We start from the raw sequence: 17,532 nt of genomic DNA, 5'->3' as shown, positions 1-17,532 counted from the left end.
AGGGAAAAGTCTGATCTTACACTAATCACACAAGCCATCTTTTTAAGAGCTTGATTATGGGACCACTTCTCTCTTAGAGTGGACAGTCCTTCAAAGAGGTAACTACGGGCATGGATAAGCAGAACATTGTAGCTTTCACTTGCCTTAGCCCTTCTGTATTTCAGGACGCTAACCACATTCTGCATCTAAGAGTTAAGGTCCCAGGCATGTCCTGGTTGAACTGCTTGCATATCACTGTGGCCTTTTAGGCTCAAAACAAACCCAATACTAGAGATGAAATTGGACTCCAGGCCTTGATTATGTGATGTCATATATGCACAGCCTTGTCACCCATGTTCTTTGAAGTTCTTAGTTACCTCATATTTATCAAGCCCTATGGTATTGGACCTGGAGTCTATCCAAAGGGATGTGGCATAGTGGCTAGGGCTGCCAACTTAGCAATCGTGAGACCCCAGTTCAAATTCCAGCTTCAGCACAAGGCTCAATGTTGTTACAGAGCTCAGTTGATTCCTAGCTAGGTTTTAGCTTTACAAATACTGATACATACATACGCTAAAGGTGATGGTCATCAAAATGTCTTTAATCCTTCACCAATCAAGCCAGTTCAAATGGGGAACTCGAAATTAGACCACAAAAATAGTAGCATGTGGTTAAACAGAATAACTTGGAACCAAAGGAAAACCTTGGAAGATGTCATCGTAATGTCATGCTGCTGTAAGGCAGTCAATAAGCCTTGAAAGCGTCATTTTACATTGCAGTTTATTAAAGCAAACAACCAAGCAGTACACAGCCTTTAAGACACCGGGAGAACCCAAAAGCAATCAAGAACATTTTGTTTACTGCTCCTGAACACTAACAAAGCTTGCTGACCACCTTTTCTGACAAGATCAATAAAATCCTGAAGGACGTCCAAACCAGCTCCAACAATAGCATAGACAATTATCTTGCTAATCTGCTCTGATACAGGGGTGGAACTACATGCTCTTGTACCATTAACATTGACTGAAAGTCTCATGCACAGAAACAATATTAGCTGACATTGGGAATGGAACTAATCCTGTCACTCCACGTTGAACAGCAGAAGATCCCAAGCCTCTATCTTTCTGCAGCTTACGATGTGGCTGACCTTCAAACTGAATTGTAGTACATGGAATAACCTAGAGGAGTTGCAGGTTTGGCTCATTCTTGAAAGTGTCCAAGCAACAGATCGAAATGTGGTTTCAATGCAAATAGTTAAGAGTGACATCTGCAGCATAAGCTAAGGCTCTTGGCTATTGCAGCTATTTCCTTTTATATTTGCATGTTGCTTCATTCACAGTTATTAACATAATACCAATTGCATTGCATTTTCAGATGTATGAAGCTTGGTTATAAACTGAAAGTATGAAAAGATCACCATATGCTACAGTAACATGATTCTCGATGACACTTTGACAGTGATACTGCTAATTGGTGGCCCCACTTGCTCTAGAAACGATTTGGCCTTCATCGCGTAGACAAAGACTCTCCCTTACACAGAAAACTAAAACTGTGGGGTTAAACTTTGAACTTCTCTTTTCACCTCCGATATCAGCTATCACAATAAGTACTAGTTTCCAGCTCTCTCTTTTAAAAATGGTTCTCCCATTCATCCAGGGAAAGGACATTTTATTAAACTAATGAGCAAGTTTGTTGGAATTCTGCAAATCTAGTCTGTTGTGGTTCCAAGGAAAAGAACTGAGAAGATGTTGCAAAGATTACAGTACTAGGAATCGATGGTCTGTTTTCATTTAAAGATATCTGACAACATCAGTTTTGTCTAGGAAGAACTTGACTTGCTCCCATTATCACCAAGAATTCAGGCAAGTTATTGTGTAACGTAAACAAAGTCTTCCTGGGAAAAGGCAGATAATGTACCTGTAGAATTTAAAACTCTGTTGCACTATCTGTACTATCGATTTGCAAAATGTAAAATTGGTCACCAGATTCAGATTTGTCCAGAAGTCATAAAGGAGAAGAATCAGCACATGAGCCCATTATCTCTGGAATGTCTTGAATTAGAGTTTGAAGAAATAGCACAGCCAGACAACCCCAAGAAAGCCTAGAAGACATACTAATTTCAGAGGGGTGCTCATAAGTAACCAAATCCACTTGGCTACCTACACCCACTCCCAATCCTTTGCACTCTTTAAAAGGGATCAGACAAATCACAACATGACAGATGACAAATAGCCTTGTAATGTACTCCCTTTTTCTGCGGTATGCTCGGCTAGATAGCCCCGCTTCTACATGCATTATGGCTTGTTAGCCAAATCCTATCCCACGTTTGTGGTCTTGACTGCTGAGTTATGTAAAATTCTTGATGGATACCTTAATACAGACTGTGACTGAACTACTGACTTATTGACGGAAAAAACGTCTTAGGACATGCATGGTTTGCGGAACCATAGAAATGGTCCTTCTCTTCTTCATAGGGGGAACGAGGTTATGTAATTTGTGACTGGTTACGTTAATTGTCTAGCAGCGATGACATGGCCACTCGGGGGTGCATGTTTGGTCGATGATGGTTAATTAAGCACACCTATCAGCCTCTTACTGGACTTGGTTTGATACTGAGCTGTGGCTAACAAAAGATTGCATGGCAGCGACATGTTCATTAAGAAGGAAGGACAAACTAAAATATGTTGGTAAATCACATAGCAGCAGGACTCAATGTGTTATTTGGTGATATGCGATGTGAATGTGCATATGCATTACTGTTTGAGAAAACCTTGGGTTAGCCATACCAATCATTATGACAATATGCACACAGCAAACATTGTACGTTCTATAGCAGTACTTCCCAAACTTTATAATCTCCACCCAGTCTTTGTAACAGCAAACTTTTGTGACCCACAGATGTAGTAACAGGTATTTGTTAACGCCATAATCTTGAACACACCCTTCGATGTCCGACTGTGGCCAAGATATTGATGTGCCAATAAAAGTGGGTTGCTGGCTTGTGACATCTATGTACCAAAATAAGGCTTCTGAAAAAACGTGCTAATACCAGCGATTTTAGCAAATTTGAGAAACCCATGCATCAGGGTATGGGTACGGCCTTGTATCCATTTTTGTTTAAAATGACTCAGTGGCTCGTATATTAATCAACTTTCATAAAGTGCGTACACGCCCCAAAGGCATTGGAAAAGCTTACATGAGCAGCAGATTACATTACACAATATCAGATATATTTTATTATAAGCACAGGAGATTAAGGGCCAGATGTACGTAGAAAGCAATTTGCGACTTGCAAATTGCGAGTCCCTGCGACTCGCAATTTGCAAGTCGCAAATTGCTATGCAGTACGGTGTCTCAGACACCGACTGCAACTCGCAATGGGGTCGCAATGACCCACCTCATGAATATTCATGAGGTGGGTCGCAAATTGCGGCCCCATTACGAGTATAGGCACTCACTAACATGGAGGCCTGCTGTCGTCAGCAGGCCTCCATGTTAGCGACCTGCTTGTCAATAAAGCAGTTTTTTTTTTTTTTAAATGTAGCCCGTTTTCCCTAAGGGAAAACGAGCTGCATTTCAAAAAAATCCGAAACCTTTAGTTTCGTTTTTTTTCAGGGCAGGGAGTGGTCCCTTGGACCACTCCCTGCCCTGAAAAAATATTTTGGGGTCCAGTCCCAAACTGGAAGGGGTCCCATGGGGACCCCTTCCAATTTGCGATTGGGTTACCATCCACTTGAAGTGGATGGTAACTGCGATGCCATTTGCGACCGCATATGCGGTCGCAAATGGTATTGCATCCCAATGCGACTCGCAAATAGGAAGGGAACACCCCTTCCTATTTGCGAGTCTGAAATGCATTTTGCGAGTCGGTAACGACTCGCAAAATGCATTTCTGCATTGGGATACGCGTTTTGCGACTCGCAAACGGCAGATTTTGCCGTTTGCGAGTCGCAAAACGTTTCGTACATCTGGCCCTTAGTGATTTGCCCAGAATCAAAGGATGTTGAGCTAATGCTGGGACTCAAACCTGGTGCCCTTGATCCATATTTCTTAATTCTGTAAAAGTCATACTGCAAAACCATATGGTTGTGTATGATCACGTCCTGTTAGCGCATTCTATGTAGAAATGACTGTAAAATGGAAAAAGAAAAACAGCATCATCAAATACTGGAGGGTTCACCTCTAGTTGGGAATACTTGAAGATTTTGCTTCAAAACAGGACTTATTTGCATTGTTCTGCACCTTTGCACTAGTGCACAAGCAAGACTGATTATTATAAATATTAATTTCATATTGACCTGAATTTTCCCGTCCCACCAAAAATTGGTTCACAACCCCCCAGTGGGTCCGACACACAGCTTGGGAAATGCTGCTCTGTAGGTTTATACTCGAAAGATCGCTAGTAGGAGTAGTTTGTGAGTCACTTTACCAAAGGCACTGGAATTAAGCAACTGAGAGCACTACTTTTTCTGCATTATTATGGATTTTCTGCATTTGGTGAACAACTATCATCTGCATAATTTGCAGACTTTAACAAAAAAATGTAGCTTAATCGGATCAGAAGTTAGTAAAACATGATGACTTGAGTTGTAATGTAATAAAATAATACATTAAGTGATTCCCTGCAGAGACAAAAGCGCATCACAACCCAATGTCCAAAGACCAGTCACATCTGTTCTCTGTGCTGCTACGTAGACACCATATGCCCTTCACAAAAAGACTCTTAAACAACACCAAGAGGCCACAAGCCTGTGCTCTGGAGAACTCTTAATTTGTCTATGGTGCTGATCTACTGCAAGATATTGGAGCACTTGGAAAGAGTAAATGTACACCAGATGCAATATATGCATGCTTACAAATATATTGAATAAAGATGAAGAGGAGAAACAAGGCAAAAATGGTAAAGTGAAGGAGAGATTGGTCAGAAGCGCAAGGGGGCGGCAACGAGCAGGTACAGTTCGCTTGGTATAAGGATTACTTTACAAAAATATATCTCTCTTTCAAGAATCTGCGAGAGAATAAGATAATGTGAACAATGCGTTATCTTCAGTGGAATCTTGTTCCAACCTGCCCCTCAGAGGAAGTATCTTATTAAGAATGGATTTAGTTTTAACATTTGTTTTCATACACAAGGAATCTTTTTTTTATCGGCTTGATATCTAGTGAAGTAAGCTAGATTGTTACTATGGAAGACCATACTCGGACAGGCCAATTTGAATAGGATACTTGGCTCCAGTGGTTGTTTCAGGGCTGTACGCATGCAGCCAGAATATCTTGTTCACATGAAGTTGAACTGGCAAGGTTGTTAGACAGCTTTGTGGTTTTTCAGAAATGGGCCATAGTTTAGATGACCTTTGTTTTCGCTGCAAAGCAAAAAATGTTGGAAAGTTTGTCTTTAGTTTGTAGATCATGTTTTTTCCTCTTTTTTTTCTGTTTAAGTTTGACAGTATCCTGACCTTGGAAGACTTGATTGAAATGCCCTAATTTTTGTTTATTTAACTATGCTGGATCACAATTAATTCAATGTTTAATGCATTCTGAGGGGAAGAAAATACTGTTTTGATGTCCGAGCAGTTTGTTTTTATCAACAAAATTGAAATTCAATGATGGCTAATGTTAGAAAGCACAGTTGAGTATCCTCTGCTACTGGTGTTAGTAACAATGTTGGGTGTTCCCATGCCCAATAGTATTTATTTTGGATAGAACAGCAAATAAGACTTTCATACCCAAAAGCCATTTAATTACGAAAGTGTACATAGCATTCCATGTTTTGATTCTTTTGTTTCTCATGGACTTTGAGTATTCTGGATAGATTTTTATAAATCTAAAACTATAATTTTTGCATTTGCTAGCATTTATTGCATTTGCTAGCAGATACTTAACTGTATTACATCACAAAAGTTTGGTGCAGTCAGAAACCCATTATTTCCCTCTCAGTAGGAAAGGTTCTTCATATTATTTTCTTTTTTTTGGTGGGGGGGGCGGATTGTTGGGGGGGGTTGGAGTGTTTGTGAAATTAATCAACTCGCCATCTCTCGTTTAAGTTCACAGAGTGATTGTATTAGAATGTCCCTGTTTCCATTTAAATTGGGAGTATAATCTGGTCATATTAAACTTGGCCATTTGAGATGATTACACCTTTTATTTTCACCTAGCACACAATATCTGCCTGGTTGCTGTTTTCTAGTTAAAACTATTGATTTTCTCTCCTGTCAACAGCTGATGACATTGGTACAGTTTGCATCTTTGACCTAACAAATACTAAGCCTGTCCTCAGTGCTGCACTGCATTCTCACAGCGTCACTGGATTGGCATTTTCCAAGAACAGGTGGGTGTGTTGTAGTTTCCTAGAAATATATTTTTGCACTGTGGCGATTCATTGTCTTTCAGGAAAACTATAACATTGGTGTTTCATTTAACTTGGCACTAGGGAAAGATGTTGGAGGTAATTTCACACATCCTTGCTCTATCGTAGAGAGTAGAGCTACCATTGCAGTGCATTTATGGAAATGTTATGCACCTTGATACTTCATCTTGGAGGTTGAGGCACACATTTGAGCAAGAGGAACTGAGGTTCTATTTTAGTTATTCTTTGTGTATGGACAGTGAAGTGTGAAAGTAATGGTCTAAGCGACACATTTTAAGGATTGATGGAGCCTGCTTGCTGTTGGTGTTCCATGGCCATCTCCGTAACGGTGTTCTGGGTTTCCTGAATAATGACATTTTTATAACTGAGAAAATGAGTTTAGGCCTACTAGATTGATTGTTTTGTTATTACAGTTGTAATTTGTGTGGTGTCTAAAGTCAGATCAGTCGTGTGCTGTACAAATTACTTATTTATTCTGCTGATATTATATACATATCCATTGTTTGTAAACCCAGACCAACTCCACTTCATTATTGCCACAGCCTGCTCTGTTGTTGATGGCATCATCACAAGCCTTCAAGGGAACCTCTAACGTTGAACAACTTTTCTTAGTGCAGTCCTGACCTCTTGCTCACACATGATGCCCTCTCCTTATGTGCCAAAGATGAACTTTTCCTTTGTTATCTTTGTCTGAATAAACATTGGCAGTATGGTTATCCATGTTTCTCTGAGGAAAAATAGTATGTGATGTCTGGATTGCTGACCTTGATGCACTCTAGTGAGTACTACTGTTTCTGGCTCTTGTACTCCGGATACCCTGGCACATTAGCAACCATGATTTCAAGACACTAACTCTTTCTGTATATTGTCAGTGGGTTTCGTTGTCTAGTTGTTACCAGGAGAAAAGGAAATCGAGAGGAGCAAGAATGAAGAGGCTCATAACATTGGAAGGAAAAAAGGGGGAAAGGGGGAAGAGGTTGAAGGAACTGATGAAGGATAAAATGAATGGTTCAATGGAGAAACAAAGGGGTTAAAAAACGGGTTATAGGAATGTGTAAGCGTGACTTGAAAGGAAATGTAAAAAAAGGCAGGGATAAAAGCGGGGACAATGGGATGAATTAATGAATGAAGAAAGCAAGAGGAAGATTGATATATGAAAATGTTTGGCAGGTTGGATTGGTGAATAAATGAAGAGTAGGAAAAAAGAAGAAATAAGGTATCTTCTGAAAGCTTGAGAAAAGGATTAATTTGAAGGAAGAAAGGATGGGACAACTGAATGAATAAAGCAGGAGGTGAAAGAAGAATAAGAGTAAGGGATAGATGAATTGATGGGTGGGTGAGTAGATGGAGGGTGGTGTGGCAGTGGGCAGAAAAATTAATGAGGAAGCAAAGGGCGAGGAGGAAGAGAAAGGTACATGCACACAGAAAAGTGGAAGAAGGAAAGGTAAGGGCAATGAACTAAGATGAAAGAAAGGGGGTGAAGAGCAAAGGAAGAAGCAGAATAAGGACGAAATGTTGCCTCAATTGTAAATTAACGTTGTGGAAACTGGAAGTGTGGATTATAGTCCCAGCTTCTCAATGGGAGTAGAAGAAACAGACTCAACTTGAGTTTTAAACATGTTAAAAAAAAAAAATAAAAAAAAAGTTATACAGTGTGTAATATTTTGAGTGCATGTTCATATTTGTCATGCCATCCTGCCCTGGCAAATGAATTTGAGGATGGGTGAAAGTCTGTTCACTCTTTCATTTCTCATTGCCAGCTGTACATGCGCACGCCACTTCGCTGCTCCGAAAACTGCCACAAACCCACATAATTTAAGGAACAGCCAGTTTGTTCTGCTGTTAAACCAGTTGTATATCCATGGTGCTACAGATCTTTGCAGAGGAATTTAGTTAGAGCTAATGGTTTAACTGATCAGTGTTAGCCAGTAAAGCTAGCCTCAACCTCAAAAAATGTTGATGAATTCCACCATTCTTTGTCCGTCTCCTAGATTTGTTATTTAGGTTTAGTGCTTAACGTTGTAATTGTTTATCCCCATAGCTTGCCTCTTCTTGCCTCCATCAGTGAAGATTGCAGTGTAGCAGTCGTGGATTCTAATCTTTTAGAAGTGTAAGTATCCTTCTGTTTGATGTAGTGTATGTTGTATGCTTGAGGCAAGTATTCATGTTTTTGTATTCCATTTAGACTCTTGAGGTAAACTGTATGATCCAACAAATTTTGGCCAATACTTGAAAGCTTTACTAGTGACTTCTCCTATCATTAAGGCAGTTATTTAGAATTCTGTGGGGTTCACACAGGTTTGCAAGAAGGTATGCTGCTTAATCATTGCTCTTCCTCATGGAATCTAGCTACTTTTGCATATACAGTGTGACAAACTGAGAGATTAAGCTTTTAGAAAATTGGGACGCCTGAAAGTATAGTGCACATCCATTTTGGGCTTGCGTGTGCCCCAGTAACTTTATTTGTCACCCTCTATTGCATCTCTTCTTTTAATATGATAAATTACACAAGCCTGATGGTCAGATAAAATGCTTATATTCCATGGTGAATGAGGTCCTTTCTTCTTTTTCTTTGCACATTAACAATTTCCTTTTTTTCCCCCCTGAATTTGACAGATTGTGTGTGTTTTGTATCCCCCCACCAATTTTGGATAATCACTCGGGGCTCCCAATTTACATCTGCATACTAAGCATTTGATCAGCTAAAGCATTCTGTGGATGGCATAAGCACGATATTCTCTACAAAGAATTTTCACATCTTCTCGATTCTGTACCCTGTGGGTGGGTTCACTGAGTATTATGCTTTGCTTGCTATTGCGGCAATTGACGCGCTGAACTGCGGGGCCTAAAATCCGTCTGCTATCTAATGGTTGAACAGATAGATACCATACAGACGCCTTTACTCCAATTGATTGGTCCCAAGTAATAACCTTATTTCATAGTATTATTTTCCTTTATGGTCTTTGGTTTCAATTGTTAATCACGTTTGGGCAAATATCTTTAATAGATATCCAGAAATAATTTAGGGAATGCAGAGGCATATCATGCTAGGATCACATTCTTAAAGTCCTGTTTTTGCATGTTTGTGATAAAGCTGATTAAAAAATAAATAAAGGAGAGTGATCACTGTCTCTCGATATAACCCTTTTTCTCCCTGGGCTTTTCTTTACAGTATAAAGTCTTCCTTTTGCCTCAAGGATTGGAATTTATGCACAGTGTTCAAAATTTTTGTTACACAGTTCATTGTTGTTTTCCTAAAATTGTGATTCTTCTTATTCAATTAACACCAAGGCACTTCAATGAGGAAAGCAGAAAAAGTCCTTCCTTGATGTTCCAGCACTCTGAACTGTATGCTGGAGTAAAAATTCTGCTTTCTTTTACTGTGAAGTTCTGTAACGGAATAAGGTTTACGAATACTTACGAACATGCTTATTAAGTAGCACATTAACCTCATTGAAAAACAACCTAAATTGCAGCAGTTTAGGTGAATGTGCTATGTCATCTGCCCACATTAAGGCCAATACAGGTCATATTTCTGCCACAGGTTGTGTGAGGGAGTGCCTTTGGAGTGGTGCTTTCGTCAGAATAGGAAGGTGATTTAGGTCAAGTTTTCTCTGGAATTGAGTTTACCATACCTCTTGAGAGCTTTGTAGTTGGCTCCCACAATATTTCTGTGCTTGTAAAAGAATTACATGGCTCCAGGTAACACCACTGTGCATTGTACCTCAGATAAAGGTAGCAGATTCAGTGTTTTCATTCAGATCACAGTGAGCTTCAAGGAACCCAGCATTTGCTTCCACAGTGCTGCTAGACCTTGAAGGTAGAAAGATTGACACCAGGCAAAGGTTTATGACCATGGTGGCTTTGTCTTCCAATCCTGCAAATTCCATAAAAATAGCTTGCAGCCATGAGAGGCAGAGGTAGGAAAGTAGAAGTAATAAAGACTTTGCCCTGGAGGACAAAACCATAAAAGCCAAAATGCAGCTATAAAGGGGATGGGGTGTTATAGGACAGACTTGGGATACAGCAAGTTACACGTTTATTTTATATGTGCAGTTAATTGAATTCATTACAAATTACCATTCCAAGTAGTCATCAGTGGTTATACTAGTTAAGACATTACTAAAGTTCCCATTATGCGAAACTACAGGATATTTAACAACCCAGACGTTTCAGAAATTAGTGCAGAAATGCCTGCTAAAACAGTGTGGGTCACAGAAACTAAAATGCAGCAGACAAACCAGAGGTGGAGGTGCGGGGGGGGGGAGGGGGTGGGAGTACAAAAAAAAAATAATCATACTAAGTAATTGAGGCAAAACTTTTGAGGTGCGTCACTACAGACCAGTATTAAGGCAAGATGATAAAATTGGGTTAAAACATCTTAAGAACATAAATCATTTGATTCCATCTAACAAATCATGGCAGATTCAATAAAAACAAGTCTGTGCCAGAATTCTGTGGCACAATGTAAAAGGCTAGTTAGCCATTCAGGGTTGTTCTGAAATTGCTTCCAAATCTCTATATTCCCCCTTCTGGAACTTGAAAAATCCGCCTGTCAGCTGTGCTAGACTCTCCTTTTAGACAGCCTTCAACTCCAATGGTGCAGGTTGAAATGTTAAGGATTCTGAACATTGGACAGAACCTGAATTTCCTACAATGAGTAATCTCCTTGCAAGTGCAAACTCTGTGTTGGATCGACTCCGTGGCATAGCAGCAAAGACTTTATGCACATTCTGAGGACACCTTCAGCTTTCTGTTTTGCTTGCCTTTTAAGAGCATCAGTCTGACTCGCAACCACGTTAATTGGTGTTTCTAGGCCTTGGGTAGCTCTTGGATCAAATAAATGTTAAATTGCAAAGTATAACTTAACTTCCCAACTCCTGTATACTTTTTTTTTACAAAATCACCAACATCCAAATATGCGGTGTTAAACTTTACCTGTTTGAAGTAGGCTTACAAACTGCTTAGGTGGGAGGGAAGCCCCCATGAGGTCACTGGCCACCAAAGGTAACTCAGTTAGAAGAGACTTTAACTTTATCCCATGTGTCAGTGTCGATGAGGATTATCACTTGCGAAAGGGATTATTGAATACCCCATTTCTGCAGGCTGTGGCACATGTTGGCAGCTTCAGCGCACAAGTATCTCTGATCATGTTCCAAGGGGGCCAAATAGCATGCTGCTATTCTGGCTTGCAGTTCATTCTTGCTGTTTGCCACATGAACTGCAAAGGGAGACAAGGTAACTCCTCAAACCTTGAGTCTCGGCTGGCATCTTTACTAATGCAAGTCTGCTATTCTAGGTGCTTCCTGTGCTGGGAACATGTTGGAGCCTCTCTTGCTAGGCTAGTCTCTTTCCCTCACTCTGAGTAGGTAGGCTTCAAGTGCCCGGCATACCTGCAACTTCTTTTGCATGGTGCTCAGACTTGAGGTGATGTTCCCCCACCTTTTGAAGACTAGCACTCATGCAGCCTCCAGTCCTGGTCTCACAAAGAGCTCTTCAAAGAGGTCAGCCTACTACCACCAAGCTGAGGTCTATGTATTCCACATAATTAACTTGATGAAGTGGTAGTCTAAATCCCAGGATACCACAAAGAGAGCCTGATTTCTTCCTTAAGTCAGGTATGGTTATTCCTATTTCCCAAGGCCCTGAGGGATGGACAGTTCTAGCCTACCTGTAACAATGGCAATCAGTAACTTCAAACTGCTGGGTCTTAATCTTAATCCATTTAGGCCATACTGTCGAGTTTCATGTGACCCCCTTCATGTTCCTCTGCAGAAGGGTGATAATAAATATCTCCAGTTTCTTCATATAGATATCCCTTTTCTTCTGTCTTCTGAAAGACTCCTCAAATCTATTCCCCAGATCCCAATTAAATAAAAGGTATTTGTCAGTAATAAGAAAGTGGGATACTGACACCCCATCCTTCATTTGCATCAGCTGAACAAACTTCTCTCCCCACAATTTACACCATACTACCTGTAGGAAATCAACCCCCGTCCTCGTTTTTTTGCTGGACCTCATTTTATTGCTGGATTTTGGACTCTGCATTCTGTGCACTGCTGTCCAGTGCCCCTTGCATGTGCTCTGATCCCTAAAACATGGAGAAATTTGTTGTTCTCAGATAAGTTAAATATACCTATCTAAAAGGTCTTAGTATTTAACGCAGAAATAGACTCATGACAAGAAGGTAACTGTTACCTGTGGATTGTGGCACTTGATGTACCCTGAGCTATTATGACAAAAGAATACCTGGCTCAAGGCCTACCGTTGTAGCCTGACAGCTACAGTGTAATATCTTCAATATGACCCTTTAAAATAATACTTTTTGACAGGTAAATACCTCCCTTTAAAATATTAGTAACTCACCTCTATATAAACCTTGTAGCTCACAAGGCTGGGTGTTATTCAAAAGTGGCATATGTAGAAAATTATTATTCTGCAGCATGAATCTTTTTCTGGTTTCACATGCTGTGCATTATTCTGCCATCTAGTAGTTGGATTCGGAAATATTCTTGTTTTTTTACTTTTTTAATTTTGTTTGAGTTTTTTTTTATTTTTTATTTTTTATTGTGGGCGTCGTCGAGCACTATTTGTTGGTGAGTCCATCCCCCGTGTGACATCAGACTGCACCCTAGAAGTTCCTGTGATCAGGACGGGGGACTCTGCTGGTAAGAACCCCTTTTTACATTCTGCCCCAACTGGCAACAACAAATTGCACAAAGAGGTGCCCCACGCAGAGTTTGTACCAAAGACACTCAAGGTGTGACATTGAGATAGACCTGAGCACTACACCATGGCAAGCACTCAAAAAAATGTAGGAATTGCACAAAGACGTATGCTTATCCAGCGACGAGGAGGAGAACGTCGAGGAGGCTGAAACAGCAGGAGGAGTGCAGTCGGATGTCAAAATCTATGCAGCTGACCTGAAAAGAGGCAAGTGTTGAAAAAGACGGCAAAGGACGCCTACAAGAAGGAAATGAAGGTAACTAAATCACTGAAACACTCAAAAGTCCTTGGACACCAAGTCCTTGAAGGCTGCCGGGGGCTGAAACATTCGTCAACTGAAGATCAGCAAAAACAGACACATGAATCACAACCACAGGATCCCGATGGGGGCGAGACACAGTTGAAAACCTAAACGCAACCATTCTCTTCGAGAGGAAGCGAGAAAGAAAGTCAAGGCCTCGGAGATGGGAGAACCGTTGATGTTGAAAAAGAGTCCGCTGAACAAAAAGCACTCTAATCGAATAAATGAAAAGAAGGCTCGAGGCAGAAATGGCCACCCTGCTACAAAGGAAAAAGGAGTTAAACGACTCCTTGAGAGGATTCCGCATCCCTGTAAAGACCACAGAGGAAAACCATTTGGCCTTGGATACCACTGCAATCTCAGAACCTCACGAATATGAGCAGAAGTTCTATGAACTAGAGGCGTTTGAGGACACAAAAGGGTTCAACAGCCAGAATCAGTTCAAGGGGGCATGGCAGGATTTTCAAAGCAGAGTCTCCAGAGGAATGGGTAGACAGTTACCCCTCAAGGCCATCTCCACAAGACAGCCTATTCCTCTATGACAGCCTCCTCAAAAGGGCTGTAGAGACATATGTGGTGCAGCTAGAGGAGGGGAAGGAGGAAACAAGTTTCCTTCTTGAAACATTAATGCCCTCACAAAAGGGAAACATATATGTGCCCATGCTCCCTAGCATCCTGAACCAAGGGGAAGAGACCTTCCAGGAGTTGACTACTGCAAGGCTATAACACCAAGAGTGGAAAAGAAGTATAGAGATTCCACTCAGGACTCAAAATACATAAAGGGCAATGCTCCTGCAGACTTAGCTCTAGTAGCGACCGCTAGGTAGAGAAACAACACCCCCACATCCACTGGGCCGCCGCTAGAAAAGGGAAAGCAGGACGCTACCTCTAATGTTCTCTTGAACCGCTACGGCCACCGGCAGTTGATCTAAATAGTGGGCCTTGTGCAACACCTTCCAGAAGAATACCACAAAAGGGCCGAGGCAGTAATGCAGGAAGGAAAGAACATTGCCAATACCTGCCTTACGTCTGCACTGGATGCAGCAGCTACTGCCAGCAGGAAGATGTGCATGGGGACAACACTAAGGAGACACACCTGGGTCAGGGTATCGATCTTCAAATCTGAGGTACAAGCCTCAATCATAAAAATGCCATTCATGGGGGGCGCCCTGTTAACTCAAGCAGTTGATGATACCTTTCAACAATTAAAGAAGGATAATTTGACTTGAAGGGCAATGGGAGAAACTCAAGTCGAAGGTTCTTGAGGAAGAGACGTACCACTCAGAAGACCCATAGACAGGGCATCCTTCACAACTGGGCAGCAACAACAGCAGCCCTAAAGCAGCACACATCAGGCCACACAGCAAATAGCATACCAACAGTGCCAACATCCAGTGAGACAGCCCTTTCGAGGAAGAGCAAGTGGAAGAGGCCAACCTCCTAGAGGGGGGTGACCAACAGGCAAGTGACTCATGCAGCATTCAACCACACCACAATAGACCTGTCGGGTGCAGAATAAGGGCAGTCCTCCAGGAGTTTGGGACAATTCAATCAGACAATTGTTTTTGAACGTAACATCATGGATACTGCATAGAGTTAATCATAGAACCTCCAAAACCTACCCTCTTTGCTCCCACCTCCTTCCTCCAAAAAAACAACAAAAAAAACTCCGGAGGTCAGGAAACCACACAACTCAGAAAGGAAGTCAGAGAGCTCTTACAAAAGAGAGCCTTTCTGGTGCCGAAGCAAGATGTGATTCTGAGACCAATTCTAGACCTGATATTTCTAATCAAGTTCATCCGAACACAACACTTCAACATGACAACACTGCAAAGAGTTATACCAGTCCTAAGGGAAAGAAATCATATGGCCACCCTAGATCTAAAGGATGCTTATCTACACTTACCTATGAATCAAAAACACAAAGTATCTCAGATTTGTTCTGAACAAGGTACATTACCAATACAGAGTAATGCCATCTGGTGCAAAGTTGGCACCAAGAGTAAGCAATTTGTGAATAGTGACGGTAGCAGCCCACTGAAGAAGACAAGGAATCTGTCTCCACCCATTTCAAGCTTTCTGACTGGTGAAGGCGCAATCAAAAGAAAATACCACAAGGACATGCAAACAGTGATTTCCAAACAGCAAAGCCTTGGTTTCACAAAAAAACACAAGAATGCTTCACCACGACTGGAAAAAGTAAAGGTGTTTCTGAGAGCAACCATAAACTTTAGGACTGTGCGACCATACTCATTACAGAAAAGAGCAGAGGCAATAGCAGAGCAGAGTCTTCCTTACCAGAATGGTTGGCCTCTGACAGTGAGGATCGTTATGAAACTCATGGTCATGATGGTATCCTGCATACCGCATTGAAGATTGCACATGCGGCCCAATCAGGATTGGGTCTGCAACAAATAGTCACAAGCTACAGAGAGCTGGGAGGATGTAGTAGTTGTCACAGCAAAGGTAGCAAGGGAAATACAATTTGACAAACATAAAACATTTGGAGCCCATTCAAAACGCCAGCTCCCAAGGTGACCTTAACGGCCGATGTATGCCACAAGGGTTGGGGAGCATGCACAGGCAGTCTGAAGGTACGAGGATTATGGAATCGCACCAATGAAGTAAAACACACCAGATACCTGAAGATGAAGGCCATATTTCTAGCCCTAAACATTTTCCAGGCACCCATAGCAGGTCAGGCTGTACTGATCCAAACAAAGTCCTTCACTCAGTCCAAACTAACCCAGGACATATAGAAATGGGTGATCCAGAGATAGTTCACGTTACAGTCAGTCACCTACCAAGAATACAATATAAGGATGCAGATTGAGTAAGGAGGACAGCACCTGCCACTATTGAGAGATGAAGCAGGAACACTGGAAAAGATATCCATGGTCTGGGCAGTCCATGCATAGACCTCTTCGCAGCCCAAACAAATGCAAAATGCCAACACTTTGCCACCTGGTTTCCGCACCACCAATCAAAAGGGCAGTCCCTGTCAATAAACTGGTCAGGGAAATTTGCATATACCTTTCTTCTGATTCCCCTGATCTCAAAGGTATTGGAAAAAGCCAGACAACCAGGTTCAGTGCTTATCCTCATAGCTCCACATTGGGCCAGGCAGACCTTGTACTTGAAGTTACTAGAAATGTCCAAAGGACAAATGATCGCAATATAGGCAGAACAAGATCTGCTGACAATGCAAGATAGAAAAGTGGACCACCTGTTGCCAACTACACTTAGCCTGGAAGCTTGGCTCCTGAATATCTATAGTTAGGTCATTGATAGTTTCCCACCAGGACATTGAAGATGTTAAGGGAAGCTAGAAAGTCGAGCACAAGAAAATGCTATTTAGGGAAATGGAACAGATACATCCATTATTGCACACAACAGATGAATGGAAACAAGGACCGAACTCGAAACAGTACTATTTTACCTCACCCATCTGTTGGACAGTCGGATAACCCATGCATCGCTAAATGTACACCTAGCAGCAGTAATAGCCTACACCTGAGGTACATCAGGTAAATGCTTCTTTACATACCTAATGCTGAAGAGATTCTTGGAAGGCTCTAAGAGACTTGCACCACCAAGAACGCTTCCAACACCATGGAATTTGAACACCGCACTAGCACAATTAATGTCAGAACCCTTTGAGCCTATGCATAAATCGGATCTAAGGTCACTCACTCTAAAAACAGCCTTTTTGATTCTATTCACATCACAGTGCAGAGTCAGTGAGCTACAAGCACTGACGCTACAAGAACCATACCTACAAGTCCCCAAGGACAAGGTGCTCCTCAGGAGGAACCACACTTCCTACCCAAGGTCGTGATCCAATTTCATGTCAACTAAAGCATTCAGTTACCAGATTTCTTCCAAGAGCCAAAGACTCTGGCAGAAAGAGCCCTTGACACACTGGATGTACGGAGAGCCTTAATGTACAAATTGTCTATAAATTATCTGTCTCCTTTACCAAAGCAAGCAAGGGATCACTATTGACCAAAGGAACAATTGCAAGATGGATAGTGAAAACCATTCAAACCTGCTCCTCCTGGGTGGGGAAAACCCTCCCCGTGCGCCCCAGAGCACACTCAACTTGGAAACAAGGTGCTACTCTGGTGTTCCTAGTGAACGTCCAGATTGACAAAATGTG

General features: G+C 41.6%; 1 protein-coding gene across 1 annotated transcript in view; it reads left to right on the top strand.

Annotated features, from left to right (window-relative positions):
• WDR77 (WD repeat domain 77) overlaps nucleotides 1-17,532 on the top strand; it is an 87,000-nt gene that overhangs the window by 55,802 nt on the left and 13,666 nt on the right. The window contains exons 8-9 of the mRNA XM_069238645.1: nucleotides 6,199-6,307; nucleotides 8,388-8,456. Of these exons, the coding sequence (XP_069094746.1) occupies nucleotides 6,199-6,307; nucleotides 8,388-8,456 (178 nt within the window). The remainder of the gene's footprint in view (nucleotides 1-6,198; nucleotides 6,308-8,387; nucleotides 8,457-17,532) is intronic.

This window comes from Pleurodeles waltl, chromosome 6 (assembly GCF_031143425.1).
Source record: "Pleurodeles waltl isolate 20211129_DDA chromosome 6, aPleWal1.hap1.20221129, whole genome shotgun sequence".
NCBI classification, from domain to species: Eukaryota; Metazoa; Chordata; class Amphibia; order Caudata; family Salamandridae; genus Pleurodeles; species Pleurodeles waltl.
The sequence above is the reverse complement of the archived record's forward strand: the minus strand, read 5'-3'. Positions and strand labels throughout refer to the sequence as shown.